The sequence below is a fragment of the Pyxicephalus adspersus genome, chromosome 9 (assembly GCF_032062135.1).
Source record: "Pyxicephalus adspersus chromosome 9, UCB_Pads_2.0, whole genome shotgun sequence".
Classification (NCBI taxonomy): domain Eukaryota; kingdom Metazoa; phylum Chordata; class Amphibia; order Anura; family Pyxicephalidae; genus Pyxicephalus; species Pyxicephalus adspersus.
In genome coordinates this window covers 38,700,726-38,721,715 of record NC_092866.1, presented here as the reverse complement: position 1 = coordinate 38,721,715, position 20,990 = coordinate 38,700,726, and the positions used below count along the sequence as shown (strand labels likewise).

Here is a 20,990-nt window from a genome sequence, read left to right as displayed (position 1 = left end):
ATGTTCATTTTTGATGAACTGCCGAATCTGTGGACCATCAAACACATGACCTATATTTTTTCAAATGACAGGCTAGGAAATGCCAAAATGAGGTACTTTAACGGACTGCTTCATCAGACCCATTTTTATGTGCAGAGGCACCCAAATATATTGCCATTGTGAGGGAGGACACACTTTAAGCTCCGCTTTGAGCTATCGATGAATAGTCTCCATTCAGTTGAGTTATAGATGGGAAGTCCCAATTCATCCATTAAACCAGGTATGTTACGGCAATACACAAAGTCACTCTCAGTTCTATAGTATTGCAGAAATGCAATTCTCTGGTTCAAAAGTAAAATACCTTCCATTCCTTTTTCAGGTAAGTTTTTCTCACACAAACGTGATGCTAGGAGTTCTGAAGCCTTCTTCGATAGTCCCAAATCACGTGCCAAATCAACTCAACTCATGCTGATCAAATCTTTTATGAACAGAGTTCTCTTCAATTTCAAACTCTTAACCATTGTTATCACCTAGTTCATCACCATAATGATGTTCTTCAACAGAGGTGTAACGAAAACCGGCACTGGGATTTCATCTGAATGAGCTACTGGGCATATAGCCGATGGTAGACAAGGATGCTCCTTGTTACATTTATTTTTCTTGGTATATTTTCAAGTTTTCACTAAACAAAAGTAACAGTCACTGAAATAATCTCCTGGCTCTCGCCAAACCATAGTTATACCAAATGGCATCTTATCATGTGTTCCCTTTGTCCACATCCGTAAACCCTCGGCACACTGTTTGCACACTTTAAGAGGGGCCCAAGACCAACTGTGAACGATGTGGGGACAACATATGCAAACAAAAAGATTGGAAGGGAGTGGACACCATCACAATATATATTAATCTTTAATAATAACAGCTGAGGTTTATTCTGCTTTTTTTGCTTTCCCTGGTTTTACCTTTTCCACCATCATCAACATGTTATTTTATAATAAAACCTTTTTATTACAATATTTAAGACACAGTGAGATCATAATGATATCTCTGTTCTTCTAACCAAAGCAGGCACATTATGACTGGAGAGAGGAAGTAGAAGGGTGCTGGTAATAGCTTCCTGAAAACATTACAGCACCCATCCTCAGTAAATCCCTCAAGTGCTCTCACTCCTGATGAAAGAAAAAGGCCGTCTTTCAGAGGAGTTATGCAAATAAAATGTGTTGATGGGTAAATGTCAGATCAGAAGAGTGGGCATTCCTAGGCGGACAGTATTTACATGCAGATTGCTCCAGATTTAGATTGCTCAGACTTTACTTGAGGTTGAAGAATAAATGAAAGGCACAAGAGTAGTTTACTAGAAGCCCAAAATTTTTCCAGCTAAAAGTGTTTAAGTGTTTAACAATTCAGCTTTCAAGCTATTAGGTAAAGCTTTGGATTTTACTGTTTACATTCCTGTTTGTTTACAGAGCATGGCCTTTACACATACACAAATAGCAATGGTATTAGTTGACTAATGAAGTGATATAAAGCAGGGCTTTGCTAATATAGCTGAGATTAAGACTGTATAATCCCTTCTAGTAAAACAGTTAGAGTCAGAGGGGGCAAGATCTGTTAGTTGTTATTAATGAAAATGGACAGCAGAAGGTGAGACCCAGGGACTCAGATTACAGAATTTGTCACTTTGGAGTCTTCTGACTAGGCTACTATATGGCCAAAAATCAAAGACGTAGTAGTAAGTAAATAATAATGCAACCTGATAAATATGTTACTAGGACACGTGATAATCATACACAAGTGGCACTATTAGACTGTTTCTGATAGATTAAACCTCTTAACAAAAACTGCAGATCCCATTAAGTTACAGTAAAGCGTACCTAAACTCAGAATTTTCACTTTACATAAAAGGGTAGACAACTCTATGTAAGGTAAAAACATTTTTTAATGGAACACCCTTTCTTTAAAAAAAAAGGGTGGTGCATCGCCCCCTTAGTTCTTAATCCCCTAGGCTTTTCTTGTCCTATTATGTGATAGGATGATAAATATAAACCTATCTACAAAAATACAAACTGGTATATACAAGCTGGGTGTATTTAAAGGACACATACCTCTAGACATATGATCAATATGCATTTTCACTGAAATCATCCTGCATATTTTTACTTATGGGACCTTGTAAACGGCAAACTGAAGGTTAAAAAACCTGAATGTAGCACTCAATCCTGCATGAGTGTCAGTATTATCTTGGGTTCTTTCTTGTAATGCAGCTTAAAGAAATCACTGAGGCTTGTGCATCTTAGTTTAGAGGCTTAATGAAGGTAATGCAAAATCTTTGGTTTATAGAATTTTTGCACTGTACATTTCCTTTCCCTCTAATGCATTTTTAAACCCAATATTACATTTTCCATACACCTTAGCTGTAGAAGCTGCGTTAGTTTTCTCTTTTCAGGCTTTACTTTTAATTCAATTAGTCATTCTGTAAATAACACCCTTTATGTTACCTATTTCATTTCCCACTCTGTCTTTTCTTTCTTTATGCCCATATGGTCCAGTGGTGAATTAATATCACTCTTTGTACTTTCTTTTCATGTCAGTGGAAGGGACAATGTCATTGCATTTCTGGCAATATTATTATTAATAATACTAATAAACAGTATTCATATAGCTCCAATGTATTATGTAGCGCTGTACATTAAATAGAGCAATTCCAATATATTATACCAAAGTATTTTCTGTACTTGCCTCAAAAGAGAAAACTACAGCAGCCAACACATGTGAAGACTGACAGTCTACACTATATTAACAATTTCTTTTTAGATAGGCTTTTAGTATATTATTAGTTTTGATCTGTATCCTGTAGTGAGGAAAGGGAGGATAGGAGCCACAGCCTAGCTATTTGACACAGTCTGTACTTGTTACTCTGCAAGAAAGAGTTAATATAATGTCTCCTTAAAAAAAATAATATATATATATATATATATTTTTTTTTTCACCGGGTCACTTCTTTCCCTGTTTTAAATTAAAGTATAACTAAAGTTACACTTTTATGTTTGCATGATCAAGCTGGTCATTATTGCAGAAAGAAACTATTTATTGTACAGCACTGTGTAATATGTTGGTGCTATATAAATCCTGTTTATTATTATTAATATTAAAGGAAAAACGATGTCCCTTCTGCAATAATGTGTTTTACCTGTCTGATCACTCCAGGTTTCAGGTGTCAAAGCATGTGCATGCACAGAGTCAGCTTTGTTTGCCAGGGAAAGCTGGCAATCTTGGCTTCCCTTGCATGTGCTCGGCATCACCAACCAAGATGGTCAAAGATCATCTGGAAGAGGAAAAAGAGAAGGAAGATGGTGGTGCCCTGTTCTGGAACATGATGAAGTGAGACGCTAATTTAGTTTCAGTTAAAGTTAAGATGGGGTCTTTTGCACTTGTTTATAGCAGTGAACAAAACACAATAACATTGAATAGTAAAGGGAAATTTCTCTTTACTTCTTGTCCCTAGAAACCATGTATGAGTATATTGGTCTACTTACACCTGTATAGAACAGTTGCATACAAGCACTGTAGGAGATGTTTGTTGAACTAAAATCCCACTTTGAAAACTGGTTAACACAAACACCACAAGAGAGCGTTTTCCCGCATTGGGGACGCCATCATCTATGTAACTTTGCAGACAGGAAGTGAGCCTCATCTTTTTCTCTAATGTTCAGGTCGGCCTTGCTGCTTGGGCCATGCGTCACTTCCGATGGAAGCAGGATGGTTGCCCCGGTGATTTGTGGAATGGTTTGGGCGGGCTCTACCTCAGGAAGTGACGCAAGGTCTGTACTCGAGCGAGGTAGAGATGGCGGACAGTGGCCGGAGTTATCTTGGTAAGGGATTTATTTATTGCAGTCATTTGTTTACTAATAACGAGCTTGGAGACAACAAATCATTATAAACACTTTCTTTACATCGTTTGACTTTTTCTTGTACTACTGCGTCGGTATGCTGTGTGGGACGGTATATAGGGCTGGAGGCTGCTTAGCTCGTCGTCGGACTCTTATATAAAGAAAGTTTGTCACTTTTTCTGCTTTGCAGACACATTTTAAAGTTTGTTTGATAAGTTACGGTCTCCTAATATACCATGATTCCCCCATGTTTTCAGTACTTACAGTACTTCAGTGTTTTGTGACCTTTTTTAACATAAGGAGGCCCCTTTTTTGTTCATGGAACTCTCTGCTATTATACCTATATGCACCCCCATGTACACATTAGTGTGGTGATCAGTAGGGAGAATGTCACCCTTATAGATGTTAGTTTTTGGTGTATTCTCGATTACCTCTGAGGATCTTTGTCCTATTTTCCCTACTTCATATTGTCACCATGGCTGAAAGTGAAGGGAAGTAAAACATCTGAAGTTGTCATTGGAACATGAATACAGGAAAACCCCTTCCAGTGTGGATATTTGTTATGATGACATGGTAAATTTTTCTCTATTTTCTGTTTTTATGAGACAGGAAGTAAAAAAAATTCTCTAAAGCTGCGTACACACTTGCAATTTTTGTCGTTGGAAAGGATCTTTCACGATCCTTTCCAACGACAAGGGATTGCACGATGCATGAACGATGCTGTACATACAGCACCGTTCATGCTCTATGGAGAGGGGAGGGGGAGAGCGACGGAGCGGCACACTGCTGCGCGCTCTCCCCCTTCCCTTTCATTAGGATCGGTTGTCGTCCATCGTCCGTGGATCCGGCAGGACGGTCGTTCGGACGATGGACGACACCGGCTGTACACACGGCAGATTTTCGCCCGATATTTGGCCGATGCCGATTATCGGGCGATAAAAATCTGCCGTGTGTACGTAGCTTAAGACACAGTTGGCACCGAGAAAAGACAGGAGAAAAAAACAAAAAAAAAAAACAAACTAATATGCTTTACTTATGAAAATTGCCTTCTTCCCTTGTGGTCCTAAATAATAAGTCTTCTCCCCAGCCCCTTTTATAGCTGGGCACGTTACAGTAACCACTGTAATCACTTTCACACCTGACACCATTGGTCAGGACAAATAGCGTTCCCTGCTTACATGGAATATCTATCTATCATGAAGTGTCATGCATGCAGTGATGTGCTCATCTGAAGGAGGACATTCTGATGAAGCTGGTATTGGTCTGCTTAGTGCCACTTTCCAGAATATAGCTATGGTCCCCATCTATCGCATCATACCCGAGGTTTTTTTTTTTTTTACACCTGGTTAGTTTAAAATGTTTGTAAAGACAAATTTTTTTTTTGGATACAGAGAGGAAGTACTTTTTGCTGTCTTGTAAATGTCTGCAACACAGAAGTTGATGGTTTACCTTATACAAAATGTTATCTCTTCCTAATTGGGAACACAGGGCAAACAAGACAAAACCCAACAGGGTACACTATTCATTCCAAAACACTGTAATAAAACTGAATTCTAGTCAGCACCTTAAAAGTTCCCTCAAACCTCCCTCTCCTTTACTTAAATTACCATGACAATATATTGTGTAATCCTTTTTTTTTTAAGCCCCTGTAATGTCTTTATAGGGACTGCTAAAGATTTATTCTTGGAACCTAGGAAGAGTTGTCCAAAGTATCTGTGACCAATTAAGGGCAGAAACATATAAGTCTAGGAAAGACAGGTAGAAATGTCTACAAGGTATGCATAGCCCAGTAATCCTGCTTGTCTGTGTTGCTCTACATGTTCCCATCATTTAGAGACATGCTGTACATTAGTTTGCAGGCAACCCTCTATCTGTCCTATTCACTGAAATCAAAAGAACTCTCCCCCTGTGTTAATACTGAACCCTGAGCAAGGCTCAGACTTGCTCCATACATTCCTACCCCTTTGCTGACCTCCTCTCCCAACAGTCTTCACTAACATTTTGTCAGCAGTTCTCTGCTACTGCTGACAGCCTAGTAAATTACAAACCTTTGCTCATTTGTATGTGTCTGTTCTCGTGTAGGCACATAGTTAGTACAGAGGTACTGTACCACCCTGCTAAACTGCTTGTGACTTCACTAAGGGCTCAAAACTCATACAAAAAGTCATTGGGCTTATTGGGCAAATTTGTGCCCATATCAATCTGACTTTATCTTAGTATTGCTTTAATAACTTTTTTCTTTCTATTTATCCATATTTAAAACCTAGCAATTAAAAATATGTCCTTTATTCCTGTGTCATTGTTTATATCCGTCTGTCATTTGCAACCGTCTATACATACTGCTTAATAATTGCTACTAAAGAAAAGCCCTATCTGTTCATTTTTTGCAAACTGTAGACAAAAAATTAAAACAAACAAATTTTCATTGGATAAATATTTAAAAAAAAAAGTGTCTTCTAAAATTTGTATATGTATTAAGACAAGCAGCATTATTACACATGCATCGTCACTAATCAATTTGGAAATAGGTTTTTTTAGCAGCTATTCCACAGCATTTGGTTTTGTATAAAACAAAAAGCTGTGGTTGTTTTTAAGATTTTCAAAACTAACTAAGGCTTAGTCTACACAGATGTTTTCCCCAGCATTTAACCAGAGTCTTTAAAAGCCCATGTTTGAAATTACCATGAATTACAATGGGCTAATCTACACCAGGACGTATCCTTGAGGCATGTTTTTGAGTGTTATCTATAACGCTCCTTGGAACATTTTAAAAATGAAAACAGGGCTAACGCGGGTAACTGCGTTCATTCTTTTCAGTGGGGGTTTTTCCCCGCATTTTCCTATGTTTATAAGTGCTTGGAACATACATACGGAAAACGGGGGCGTGGCCGTGCTGGACATTTAAAAGCAGATTACTGAGTAATTTTCTTTTAAATACTACCCGAGGTTCCGGCCACTCCACTTCTCGCGTCAGTAGTTAGATGCGAAGCACAATGCAGGACTTCTGCTTTGTGCATCACAGCTACCTGCAGATGTGAGCGGCAATAGTAAATTCAGCTGGCACCACCCCCGGAATTTACTATTGCTGCTCGCATCACCCAGAAGATGTGATGCACAATGCAGAAGTCCTGCATTGTGCCTTGCATCTCCCTTGCATCTGATGCGAGCAACAGCAGCATTGGTGGATGCAGGGGGTGAGCCAGGACGGGACATCGCCACTCACATCACCCAGAAGATGTGACATCTTCCTGGTGATGTGAGTTGTGATGTATTGAATATAACTGGGTATTAAGGCTTTAAAGTAAAAATAACAGTGACTGTTGATCCAGGGAACATCCGATTGCCTCATGGAACCAGGAAGGAATTTTCTTACCCTGTTGAAGCAAATTTTACCAGGGGTTTTTTCCCTTCCTCCGGACCAACTATGTCAATGGGGTTTTATATCTGGGATATGTTTATTTCCCTAATAGTTGAACTTGACGGACGTGTCTTTTTTCAACCTAACCTACTATGTAGGAACAGTTAAAGACTTCTGCAAGTCATGCGAACCGTCCCCTCCCCCCCCACCAAGCCTTCCCCCAGGGAAGACCCATTTGTTCGTATCTAGTTGTCCGTATGTCAGACGTCCTAATCTCGGGGACTACCTGTACAACTCTTTCTGTTTTTGCACATTAGGACATAAGAAAACAATATATCTGGTCTTTCTCAGGTGTTAAAATTAGGTCAATACAATCTTAGGTGAACCACAACACATGAGGTATTCAACAGTGTTATGATTTGTTTAACAAAATCAGAAGCAGTGTGTGGAAAAAATAGGTGCACCCTTACCAATTCTACAGGATTAATTACCCCCTGAGCAGTATTCTCGAGTGTGGCTCGGGGTAAAAAAAAAAAACATGCAAAAAGCAGTAACCCCAAGTCATACTCGGGGAAGTTAAAAACATCCCGCTTGTCTGTGCCCGTCCTCGGCCCGCCTTTGATCTTCTGCCGGTGAGTGCACTGAGGTTCCTGGGGAGTTTCAAGTGATGTTGGTGCATGCATCGGTAAGTGCGGGAGGCGCGGATGGAAATTCAAATAAGTTTTTTTACTTGATTCAATGCAAAATAACTGTATTGAATCCAATACACAAATTTCCATGCAAAACAGTGTACCGCTTTTGGCGTAAAAAAACAGACAGAATTAGAACACTAGGGGGGTAAAGCAGCCAGGTGCTGCTATTGAAATACCTTTTATTTGTTGATCATCAGCAAGTGTGAAAACCTCTGAAAAAGAAGTTTGGCAGTTTGCTGGACTTGAGCTTTTGTGTGTTCACACAAGGGAGGAAAGATCTTAGAAAACCAATTATTTCTTGCCATCAATCTGGGAACGGTTATTATGCCATTTCCAAACAATTTGAGGTCCATCATTGTCCATCTGTTTATAAATTGGAGAATGTGATATTCCCTCAAACATTCCCTGCTGGGAATCAATTACCGCCATTAAAATACCTGGATTTAGAAGATTCCCACTAAGGAGTGTCAGATATTTGTTTTATAAATAGAGCCCAATGCATATCTTTTTTTTTTTTTTTTGTGGTGTCTGGTTAAAAATAAAGAGTGACAGTTCTAATATTTATATTTGAAAGATTTATTTCAGTAACTTGCATCCTCTGTCAACATTAAATAATAGGTTAATAAGTTATCTCAAGTGGGAAATTAATGGTTTTAGTTCAGTTTTATTCTAATTTGTTGGAGCTCCATGTGTTGGCTAAAATGATACTGCCTGCTTGTCATAGCACTGTTTGACTGAACAAGTCATGGCTGATAAACCATTAATTTGCGTGTGTATATTGAAACTTGCTCACTTAGTATGAAATCAAATTTGTGCACATAAGCTAAAGCTTCACCTACTGGCTCATTAAGGGAATGCACAACCAGTTCAGTTTAACACCCCTAAGATCCCAAGCAAAGCATTATGTTCTTTAATATTGCCCAGGTCACAACAATAATGTCGGGTTATCTAGATGACATTTGCACTTACTGTGTAAGCAAATTAAATGTCATTCAATATCTATCTCAAACACATAACAAGTCACAATTGTGCAAAATTGTGCCTATATCAATCTGACTTTATCTTAACATTGTTTTTTGAAAAATTAATGATCTTTTTTTTTTTTTTTTATTTATCCATGTTAAAACCTAGCAATTTAAAACAGTGTTTTTCAACCTTTTTTAAACCAGGGCACATTTTTACATCAAAAAATCCTGCACACACCACAAATCAAAAATGTTACAAAATGACACTCTAGCTATTTCTCTTGTCTCTAGGAATAAACAAGGCAATTAACCCCCCTAGCGTTCTAATCCTGTCAGTTTTTTTTATGCAAAAAGTGATCCTATTTTTTTTGCATAGAAATTTTTGTTTATATTGTGGGCCTGTAATTCTTAGGATTAACTCACAGGTATGATAATTATATTTATTTATTATATTATAATCATAAATTATAATATAATACATAATTATAAATATTAATAAAAAAAAGAAATAGACAACAATGTAATCTTAAAATAAAATTAAAAATTAAAAATGTACTTTTATTTTTTTTTTCATGTTGTGTGGTGTTTTTGTACTGTAAAAACCATTTAAAAGCAGATTACATTGTAATCTGCTTTTAAATTTCCCACCCAGACACCCCCCCAGTACATCACCACTCCCATCACCCGGAAGATGACACATCCTCCCGGGTGATGCAAGTGGGGATGTCCCGCCCGCCTCACCCTGACACTGGAGCTGCTGCTACCGTGTTTCCCCGAAAATAAGACACCCCCCGAAAGTAAGCCCTAGCAGGATTTTTGGCTGTTTTCGAGCAAGCTTGAAATATAAGCCCTCCCCCGAAAGTAAGCCCTATTGGCTTCTTCGGAGGGTGTGGTCACGTGGTACACGGAGGGATACCAAGAGGAAGGAGGGAGCAGAGAGAGAGAGAGCAGGAGATTTCAAAAGCACTGGAGCAAGGGGTGAAGAAATCGCAGGGTTAATTAACCTATAGTACTCTGGTGTGACACTAGAAGAGGTTGGTGGATTCTCTTGTCAAAAGGTCCTTGCTGGTATTTCATTCATTAGCAGCAATGCATATTTATTAATTGTTTTTTTTTTTTGCTTTTACTCAGATTTAACATGTAACTATGAGTCACATGTTAATTGTCAGCACATTTTCTTGTTAATGTTGCACTTGTTTGCTTATGAAGCTGTGTGTGTTTTTTCATTACTCATTTATGTCAATTCTTATTCATGACTTCTTGTATATAACAGAAGAAATCTGTGATTTTGACAGGTCACAGGTAACACAGAGGTATCTTTCTATAGTAATATTGGTTGCAGGTTTTGGTAAATACAGATTTTTGTACATGAATAAATATAGATTTTTTTGTGAGAAAAATAAGACATCCCCTGAAAATAAGCCCTAATGAGATTTTCAGAGGTAAAATAAATTTAAGACACTGTCTTATTTTCGGGGAAACACGGTATGCATCTCCAGAGAGATGCAAAGCACAATGCAGGACTTCTGCATTGTGCTTCACATCTCACTGCAGATGCCAGCAGCAGCTCCAGTGTCGGGGTGCTGTCGGGGTGGTCACCCCCGGAATTTGCTCACATTTCACTGCTGATGCGAGCAGCGGTTTGGCCGGGACCCGGGTGGTATTTAAAAGCAGATTACTCAGTAATCATAAGACGCACTCCTTGGGGGGAAATGGGGGTGCGGTATATGGTCCGAATACCCTCCCGCGCTTCCAAGGGGTCCCCTGCAGGCCACTGCAGTTCCATCTAGCCTGGCATCCTCCCTGCAGCATGGCCCCTCCGTTCTGCAGCCTCCCCTGCTCAGATTCCAAAAAACACAAAGCTGTTCAGCCCTACATTATCCTATTGATCGCAGACCCCCGCCTTCCCCCTCCCTGTGTTTATCAGTAGCTCACGTCTAGAGAGATGCTGGGAATGTGTTTCTGTGTAAGAAGGCTTTGTGTAACAGTGGGGAGGGAGGCAGAGAGAGCAGGAGGAGGGCAGTGTGAGGTGAGCAGTGCTGGGTTTCTTGTGCAGCAAGTCATTCTCCTATGACAGGTGAGCTTTCCTGTCACTATAGTCTTGTAGTGCAAAGTTCTGCCGTGCAAAGTTATGTCTCTGTCCAATGTTCCAGCACTCTATAGCTAATTCTCTTGTCTCTAAGAATAAACAAGGCAATTAAGCTACCTACTGCCACCCACTGATATGGAAGAGTATTACATTACTTTCCCAGTGACTACAGCACAGACACTCGACAATGGAAATTGGATAATTTCCCACGGCACACTAGTTGAAAATCACTGATTTTAAAATATATGTCCTCTCCTCCTGTGTCATTATTTGTATCTGTCTGTCATTTGCAAACCCTATTTAAGGTACAGTGCTATATACATACTGTTTATTAACAATTTGCTACTAAATAAAAACCGTATCTGGTATTTTTTGCAAACTGTAGACAAAAGTAAAAAAATGGATAAGATAAAAAAAAGTTTCTGTAGATAAAATTATAAATATTATTTTATCATTTATTTTCTCCCTTTAAAAATGTATACTATTTTTAAATTTTTACCAACATGATTCTATTGCAAAGCATTACAAATAGCAAGTTATTCACAACAGAAGAAAAAATTTGTGTTTTATAAAGAAGAAAAAAACTTTTATGAACATAATGAAAAGTTCAAAAGTATATTGCTACATGTTGTTTTGTTAGACGTGTTTTCTTGGTGACATGAACTTGCTACCACATGGATGTGTTGATTAAATGGTATCTGCATGCTATTCCTTGTGTACATGAACTGCTGTCTTTTATATTTCATTAAAGTTCTTTATATAACACAACCTACTTATACAGATAAATCTTAGCTGCTGAGTCAGTCTGCTGCACTCCAGCCTTTGACTGGTTCTGCCTGGTCTAATCTTCTGGGAAATTTATGCTACTAGTTAAATTATAGCAAACAAGTGATTCATTACCCGAGAAGTGTAAATATAGTCCTAGAAATATTGTGTTACAAAATAGAAGATTGTAGAACAGAATGGAGAAACAAGTTTTATCCAAAAGGAGAACAAATGCTTGTAAAGAAGTTTATCATTGGCAGTGTTATAGCCAGGTAGAATTAGGGAGTTTTGGCTTTTCTTTTCAGTTTTTGCTTGTTCATTTTGAGGTGATTTTTATAGGTTACAGAAGTCATGTCAGGGGAAACTTGATTTGTATTGTTTGTTTTAGCAACAGCTTTAGAAGATCAGCCAATGTGCTCCTCCTGACTTCACTTCCTAAGCTTTTATTACTTGCAGCTGCTAAATGTCACAACCCCAAAGACGAGCCAAGGTTTGTTTTTTAATATTACCGTGGTTGGTTATGGTAGCGATAGCGGCAGGGGGCAAAAAATTTAATTTACCTACACAATATATCAGGATCATGTAAATCGCTTTGCAACAGTCCCTAGTCAAGGAGAACTGTGGCCCTGTTTATAATTTTAATTCAAAGCAAATCATTTTCATATTTGTTTGGTTAACTAGTGTTTCAGATACCCGGAGAATAAATGGATCTTCTTTACTGTGCCTTATTCTAATTTGGAAATGTAAATGCAGATTTCTATTACTAAGATGGCTAGGGCAGCCGATAGGTAGTACTTTTCTATTCTATTTAATGTACAGCGTTGCGTAATATGTTGGCGCTATATAAATCCTGTTTAATAATAATATTAATAATAATTAATCCAGGAGTATGTTTTCTTCAAATTAAAAATTGTTTCATACTTTTACAAACTGCATTTAGCTGTATTCTTCCCAGAAATTTTTTTAAGCTGTGTGGGAATAAACATTAGTCGTGTGGTGACCCCTGTATGGTGACTAAAACCTGAAACAGCAACAAAATAATACAAGTCATTTTCTAAGCAATACGTTCAGTGTGTTCAATTTACAATGGTAAATCAATGTAATAAGTCTTAGAAGAAATTCCTTTACACCTTGTCCCCAATCCCTGGTTAAAAAGAGACTCTACATTCAGGCAACTTGCACTTTTAGAAAGCTAAGACACTGATGAGGCTAATGCTAACACGGTAATTCCAATATATTGATGTTGCTATGGAAAAGGTTTGCTTTATCTTTTAATATTGTTGACCTTTGAAACATAGCACCTTGTGCAGTGTGCATAAAATGCAGTTACCATTGGCAAGTGTGGACTGAACTTTTCAAAGCTTATAAAAAACAGAACGCTAAATGCATACCTACACTTGAAAATATACAGACTGTCTTCAAAAATCTGTGTATGTAGTAAGAAAAGCAGCATTATTACACATGCACAATCACTACTCAGTTTGGAAGTTATTTTTTAGCAGCTATTCCAGAGCACTTGGTTTTGTATTCAACAAAATGCTGTGTTGTTTTTAAGATGTTAGGAACTATGGCTGCATACACACGTCTAGGGATGAGTGAGAATGCCTTTGACATTCTCGCAAAAATTTCCTCAACCTTTCGGCGAACTAATTTCACGGACCCATCGGAAGATCCTGTGTGTGATCCCCAGGCACTAGAGGTTAAATTAGAGTAAGCAATTTACACAGGCCGAATTTATACAGGTCGTTCTCACTTACATGTTTGGTAAGCGAAAGTGGCTCGATTCACCGCAAGATCGATTTTTAAAATCTCACTCACTCATCCCTTCACACATCCAATGGTTCTCGTCTGATCGGCTCATGGCTAATATCGGAAGAGAATCTGGTGTGTGTACAGCGCCCATCGTCCGAACGACCGTCCTGGCGGATCCACGGACAGTGGACGACCAACGATCCTAATCCTGTAACAGATTTTTGTGTTTTGGTATATAAAGATATTTATTAAATATCAGTGAGTTATGCCTAAAAATTACAGCCTACAATGAAAAATAAATTTCCATGCAAAATTGTACCGCTTTTTGCATGGAAATTAGGACGGAAGTAGACTGCTAGTAGGGAGGTTAATATGTGCTTTCCCAGTGCTGACTACAAGCAGATTTCAAAAGCATGTTCCAATCTTGTCGCCACCACTCACCCCAGGTAATGATGTGTAGCATGTAGACAATGCTGGTATTTACAAGGGATAAAAACAGATTGTATTTAAATGAAGTTCTAAAGATTGTTTTTTATACTGGCTAAATGTTTTAGCCAGTATTCTTAGATGTTGTGGCTCCTTTAGCTTTTACTTTTTATACTAAGTGACAAGTACAACCTCCTGTTTTTGCACATAGGAGATACTAAAACAATATATCTGGTCCTTCTTGGGTGTTAAAATTGGGTAAATACAACATCAGGTGAGCCACAACACATGAGATATTAAACAGTGTTGTTTATTTAAGACAAAATCAAAATGCAGACGCAGTGTGTGAAAAGTTAGGTGCACCCTTACAAATTCCACGGGAATTAAGAGGGTAAGTTCATGACTGTAGCAATGACTATGGCTTGTTTTGAGGGGATGCCAGGAGAAGGCCTCTTCTTTCTAAAGGGAAGATGACAACACAGCTTAGGTTTGCAAAGCTGCATCTGAACAAAGCACAAGACTTCTTGAACAATATCCTTTGTTTAGACAAAACCAAAGTGAGGATGTTTGACCATAATGTAGAGTGCTATGTTTGTTGAAAACCAAACACTGCATATCCACACAAACACCTCATACCAATGACCAAGCGTGGTGGTGGAGGGATGAATATTTAAAATTGATGTGTAGCCACAGGACCTGGGCACCTTGTAGTCATTGAGTTGACCTTGAACTTCTCTGTATACCAAAGAGTTCTAGAGTCAAATTTGAGGCCATCTGCTAAAGTTGTAAAGAAGTGGGCCCATAGCTGATGTGAAAGACTAATCAATTCCCAGAAAATTATGAATTCGTTATTGCTGTTTAAGAAGGTTTACACATTGAGTTGTCTTTTTTTTTATTTATTTTTTTGTTACACATGGCTTTATTTTAGTAAATATTGACAAGTTGGATTGTGTATTGTTTTATACCTGAAATAAGATTCAAGACTGAATGAGGTTGTATTTGTTTTTTCACATAATGTGTGGAGATTAATCCAGCATATGAATACTTGTTGCTGGTATATCCGCATTTTTTTTTCCTAGACAAACAGTAGGATGAGGAAATACATTGTCAGAAATAGTGTCATTGTCACTTCCTGTGATCTGAACTGCAATAACCTCTGTTCTGTAAAACAACTTATTCCCCCACCCTTGTGTAATGGAAATGAAAAAGGGAAAATGTGTATAAAGTCTAACCCTGGTTCCCTCTGTAGATAAAGTGAAGTTAGCATAGCCACCCATGATGAGGAAGTGTATTAATGATTAAGAAGTGTGAAAAAAGGAAACTAATGCACCCACCACATGGATCACACAAGGACTGTTATAAATTTTACATTTTTGGTTTTAGGTCTAGATGCACTTAAATTAATGAATTCTAAAAAAAATTCTCATTTCAACTAGTAAATATAGTATTAAAAGTGTTTTTTTTTTTTTTAAGTGCCCTTATGGGGACTAGGTGTACAGGGAAATTGTTGGCCTAGGGGCAGTTCTGGTTCTGTATAGATTCTGTGTAATTAGTTAGAATTGGCAAGAGTAAAAATTGTATTTTCTTTGTGACCCAATTCAGGGTTCGCCCCAGGCCCTTTTAGCTGGGCGCACCACCCGGCACTTTTCAGCACCCACCCGGCTGTTTTTGGGTGGTTACTAAAGAGTTTGGGCACAATACAGGGGCTGCCACCCACCTACAATTTCTTCCCACCCGGCTTAAACAAATTTCTGGGTTGAGCACTGCAATTGGGTTGGATTTTCTTTGCTTACTGTCTCCGTGACATCTGTACAAGAAACTAAGCTACTGTTATTGGGGCAAAAAAGCACAGACCACAGTAAAATTATTTCCCAGAACCTGGAGTAAACATATAGCTAGATGAATTACTTTAAATTTAAAGTCATGAAATTTGTATTTGAAAAAGTTTTTTAATGCCATCACCCCATTTTCTATGTTACATATTCGAGTAAACTATCCTGGGTTCATCTAACAAGTTTGATTGTGTGATTGACATTAGGTAAATACATAAAGTTTACATTGGATATTTGTTTACTTGATATTTGGTTGTATTTTGATTTATTGATCTTTTTTTTTTTTCCTGACTTTTTAGACCATGATGACCGGGTTGGTGGAAATTATTTTTCAAAGAAGCGGAAAGGGCGTGGCCCATTCAGAGCAAAAATGTACAGTGAAGGACCTCCAAAGTACCGGAATCGTGGAAATTGCCAGCCTAACCCTCGTTCCCGACTAGATGATGAAGATGGGGATGTGGCTATGAGTGATGTACATGAGACCAATCGATCACGGTTGTAAGTGCCCCTACGTTTATAGATAAGATTAGTAGCTCGATGGTTATTGTTTTTGGCTGTTTAAAGAAAACGTAACACCAAGGGAAATGTAACTGCTGTGCTTGACCACCTTCTGAAATCTTTTTTTGCTTGGCTGTTGCTTTAGTACAAATCACTTATCCAGATCAAGCATGCAAGTTAAGACAGTCGCAGTAAAGTCAGACCTCCCTATTTGCCCAGGGTGAGACAGAGTATCTCTTCTTTATTCCACCTCTAGTAATCCTTACAGCCGTGGAGGCAGAAGAAGAGATGAAAGACAAGGAAGAGACAGAGGTGCTTCACATGGAAATGCTTCTAGAGATATTTCCCATCATGATAGAACTGACGCCAGAGGTGACAGAAACAGCTGGTTTAAGATTACGGTAATAGCAACATAAATTTTCATTACTTTCTGTCTTCAAACTGTGAGCCACATCTAAATGTTTTTTCTAGCTGCTACCAAAAAAACAAGTAGGACAAGAAGATATACAAGATAGTGGTTAGGCATTAATAACACAACAGGAATACAGAGTTTGAAATGTGATGTAGCTATACATAAATATAAGTTAAACAGAAAAATGTGCAACAGGATGTGAACCGGCAAAACAAAATAGTTAGTCCCATGGTAAGGGATATTAAAGGGTTAAGGGGAAAATGGGGGAAGTGGGGGTGGGGGTAAAAGTGTCCACTTCAGGGAGGGGTTTGAAATGTGGAATTATGGATCCCAGGTGAGCTCAAACACATGAGAGATATCCTTAACCAAGCAGGTGAGTTTATCATATACCATAATCCAGTTGAGTTTAGCTGAAAGAGGAGTCCACGTTATTGAATGGTACTTCCATCCTCTGGCCAGGGTAATTGTTCCAACAGCAGCATGTAATTTAAGAATTTTTTTGTGTATTTAGGCAAAGTTATATCAATTTTACTTAACAAGGCACAATATGGGCTAATAGCGAAAGGAGTTTGAATAACAGAAGGAGGTCAAATGCCTTCTTCGAGAATTCTTGCACCATCAGGCCAGACCACCAAATATGTTCTATATCACCTAGTCCACCACAGCCTCTGAAACAGAGAGGGTAGATGAACCAAAAAGCATTTACCCAACTTAGTTGGTACCAGATTCCAATGTAACATTACTTTATAGTTCATTTCAACCAAATTAACATTGAGTGAAACCTTAGCAATGTTGCTAGCAGTCTCGATCCACTCCTCTAGCTCCTAAGGTGTGCCCAGGTCCCTTTCCCAGGCTTGCATATAGAGTAATTTAGAGGAGGGGTTAGGGAGTGCTGAATAAAGAATTGAAGTCTAGCCCACTGAGTCACGCAGAGATTTTACAAGTACCCTCAAATGGTGTTTTTCAGTAAGGGGGATGGGGCTTTGGGACATTTTGGAACAAATAAAAGAACTCAGTTGACAATAGCGAAAAGCCTCTGAAACTGGTAATTTTCTGTTTTGGACCAGATGAGCAAAACTAAGAATGTGCCAACCTGTAATAAGGTCACACAGAAAACAATGTGAGTAACCCACCAAGCAAATTGGTGAGGCAGCAAGCTCGGGGGGAACTTGGAGCTAATTTTCGGTTGGTGTTTCACTCTATCCCAGACCGATAAAGAGTATTGTAAGGAGGGTCAAGGGATCTTGGGCCTCAGGCAATTGGCTATCCACATAAGATAGACAATGTCTAGATTTGTGAAAGAAGGAGCTTCAATAACTACCCAGTCTCTGAGATAATAGGGTCGTACAAGATAATTGGGCAGTTTGTGCCACTCTGTGGTACAGTCTAAAATTAGGTACTCCTAGCCTGCCTTGAAGGGGAAAGCATGGTAAGACGGGTATTACGACTTCTTTGCAACCCCATATGAACGCCATAATATAACTTGGATTGGAACAGCTCCAGAGACCTGCGTAGAATAGGAATGGCAAGTGTTTTGAATAAGTATAAAACTTAGTAAAACATTCATTTTTACTGTTGGTACTCTACCCAACGAGGATGGGGGGGAGGTAGATCATCTGGAAAGGTCCGATAAAATCTGCTGAAATAGGGGAACATAAAGTAATTGAAGTAATTAATTGCTGGGGGTCAGAGGTAAGTTTGATGCCCAAGTCAAAAGATTGTTTCAGTAACTTGACCGTGGACTGATCTAGACTTATATTCATGGCCATCCACTTGGAATGTATTAAATGATAGAGGGGAAGCAAAAGAAAGAGGTTCTCCAAATAAGTAATAAATCATTAAATATGTAATATTGCAAACATGTTTTCATATATAATTATCTGATCAAATATTTGTAGGGACTTGAATATGTAATAGTAAGATCATGTACCCCTTGGTTATCTGTCAAATGAATTGCATTTCTATGGAAGTACTCATTGCAGAGATTTTGGGGTACTAAGAAGGTTAGCAGCCCCCTATAACTGACAAGATGCATTGTATGGTGTAGTTTCTGCTCTTTGGTACAGAAATGGTGAGCGGGGAGCAATAGGTGACCGGCCAGCTTTGTATGATAGCTTTTGTTTTTTATTTTTCATTAATAAACTAAGCATTAAACGATGATCACAAAAACTCTTGATTTGTTATCTCTTTATTTGGTGCATGTACATTTAGGTAACTAGAAACATTTCAATTTATTTTATTTTTAATTTAAAACTATTCTATTTTCCAACATACATCTTTAATGTTTGTTTGCATTGTGGCCTGCTAGTTTTATCCCAATGTCATCACCGGCCCCCAGATGAAAAAAAGGTTGGGCACCACTATTCTACTTCATTGTTTAAGTATTCTCTATTTTCTTCCCTGTCTTTCCATGAACAGATTCCATATGGGAAAAAATATGAGAAGGACTGGTTAATTGGTCTTTTGCAAAGTGCCTGTTCACTACCCTTTTCTCCTATAGGGGTAAGTTTATTATATGGATGCTTTCATATTTATTCTGCATGCTTATTCTACTTTTCTTTTCTCTTCTAAAAAATCCATAATCCCATTTATAATGTGATTGTTTTTCATAAATAGTACTATTGTGACCATTCTCGGGCCCACTTCTATGTGGAAGATGCAGCTGTTGCAAAAGCTTTAAAACAGATCTCCAGGACATTTACGGACCGAGAAAACTTCAAGGTATGCAACTTTTAGCTAAACTGATTCTTTCATTGCTTCCCGTATTTCATGTCTACTATCCATTATTTTCCATATCAAATGGAAAAAGATAGGGATAAATGTATTTGTATTCAATGCCCTTACTCTCTTGCTCTTCAGGTTACTATACTTACGCAACCTTCTCAGCCCCCTGCTCAATCAAAGGAAATGCAAATGACTGAAGAGGAAGTTACACATTTTAAGGTATTTGATATATATTAAGTTGTTTATGGTTAGTGTTCATTTAGGACTTCATCTTCAGAGTATTCAAATCTCCCTCCTTTTTTCTCCCACAACAGCTGTTAATGTTTAATACTTGTTGGTTGCAAAGAGTAAAATTAGGTTTAGAAATGTTAATTTCCTTTTAATGGATTAAAATAAGATTTTGTAGTACAGTCAGTTGTACTTTGCATGAAACAGAGTACACTCTGGAGTGGAACTGATTGATTGTCTATTATAAAGTGCAGTGTTGAAGCGTCAGCAAGCAGAGACAGTATTAACATGGATGCTTTGTGGGAAGTAGGGTTACGGGGAAGAATGTATTGTGATCAACTCAGAGAAGGAATGTACTGTGCGCAGTGGTGAAGAATTGATATGCTCTTAGCAGAGAGTGTGATGTGTGGGGAGGGTATACTGTAAGCGTTGTGGGAATAGGGGATGCCATGTCCAACCCCTATTCCCACCCCGCTCACAGTACACATGCAAGAGCCCGATAAGAGGGTGCAGGGGATAAATTGCCTGGTGGGGCCACTTGAGTAAAAGATATAAATATGGCAAGGAGTGCAATAATGGGAGTTGCTGTGATCAAGGGAAGGAGGTTGTGTAAGGCTTTTTGACTGGGGGTGCAACAGGAAAAAGGGCTTTGCTGTGAGCAGTGGTCAGTTTACTTAACTATAAAATAAAAAATTGATTAAAAAAAAAAGTTTGTGTTTTACCAACAGCTCTGTATGCAGAAACGATATGATGGCGCTCAGCAAGCTCTGGATATGAGCTCACTGCGTTCTGATCCAGGTATGCATACTTTTAAATCTATATGCATCGTCATAATGCACTTTACCCCAGTGAAAGGTATTGCTAATCCTTCTAGTTTCTCTTTAGATCTGGTGGCAAACAAAGTAGACATCATACTTAACAGGAAATCCTGTATGCAGAGTATGCTGCAAATTATTGAAGAGAATGTGCCTGAGGTATGTTAACACTATTGTCCTGTTACCAAATGTTTCATACCTCAAAGATGTTTGCTAATATTTGGCATTAACGTAGTTGAGGAATAGTTCAATATTTTAAATTTGCAGTGTTCTTTTCTGCATGCAAAGAGCTTTTAAATCCATTGTGACTTTTTTCCCCTCATCTTTCAGCTTTTATCTTTGGATCTCAGTAATAACAAACTCTACAAACTGGATCACATGTCGGACATTCCTGTGAAAGCTCCAAATCTGAAGATCCTAAACCTTTCCAATAATGTGGTAAGTCTATTTATCCAGCCTTCTTTCTATCTTAATCTTATTTGTCTTCCACCTGACATTTAAAGCTATGTGAAGGTTTTTAACAGTCTTGCTGAAATGGAAAATTAATGAGTAATACAAAAGCAGA

At 38.2% G+C, this 20,990-nt stretch overlaps 1 protein-coding gene across 2 annotated transcripts in view; it reads left to right on the top strand.

Moving 5' to 3' along the window:
- The first annotated feature begins 3,781 nt into the window (after positions 1 to 3,781).
- Positions 3,782 to 20,990, top strand: part of NXF1 (nuclear RNA export factor 1) — a 32,814-nt gene continuing 15,605 nt past the window's right edge. For both annotated transcript variants that reach the window (XM_072421617.1, XM_072421618.1), the window contains exons 1-9: positions 3,782 to 3,851; positions 16,048 to 16,246; positions 16,503 to 16,647; positions 19,077 to 19,160; positions 19,275 to 19,379; positions 19,518 to 19,601; positions 20,339 to 20,408; positions 20,496 to 20,584; positions 20,756 to 20,863. In XM_072421617.1, the coding sequence (XP_072277718.1) occupies positions 3,824 to 3,851; positions 16,048 to 16,246; positions 16,503 to 16,647; positions 19,077 to 19,160; positions 19,275 to 19,379; positions 19,518 to 19,601; positions 20,339 to 20,408; positions 20,496 to 20,584; positions 20,756 to 20,863 (912 nt within the window). In that variant the 5' untranslated portion in view covers positions 3,782 to 3,823. The remainder of the gene's footprint in view (positions 3,852 to 16,047; positions 16,247 to 16,502; positions 16,648 to 19,076; positions 19,161 to 19,274; positions 19,380 to 19,517; positions 19,602 to 20,338; positions 20,409 to 20,495; positions 20,585 to 20,755; positions 20,864 to 20,990) is intronic.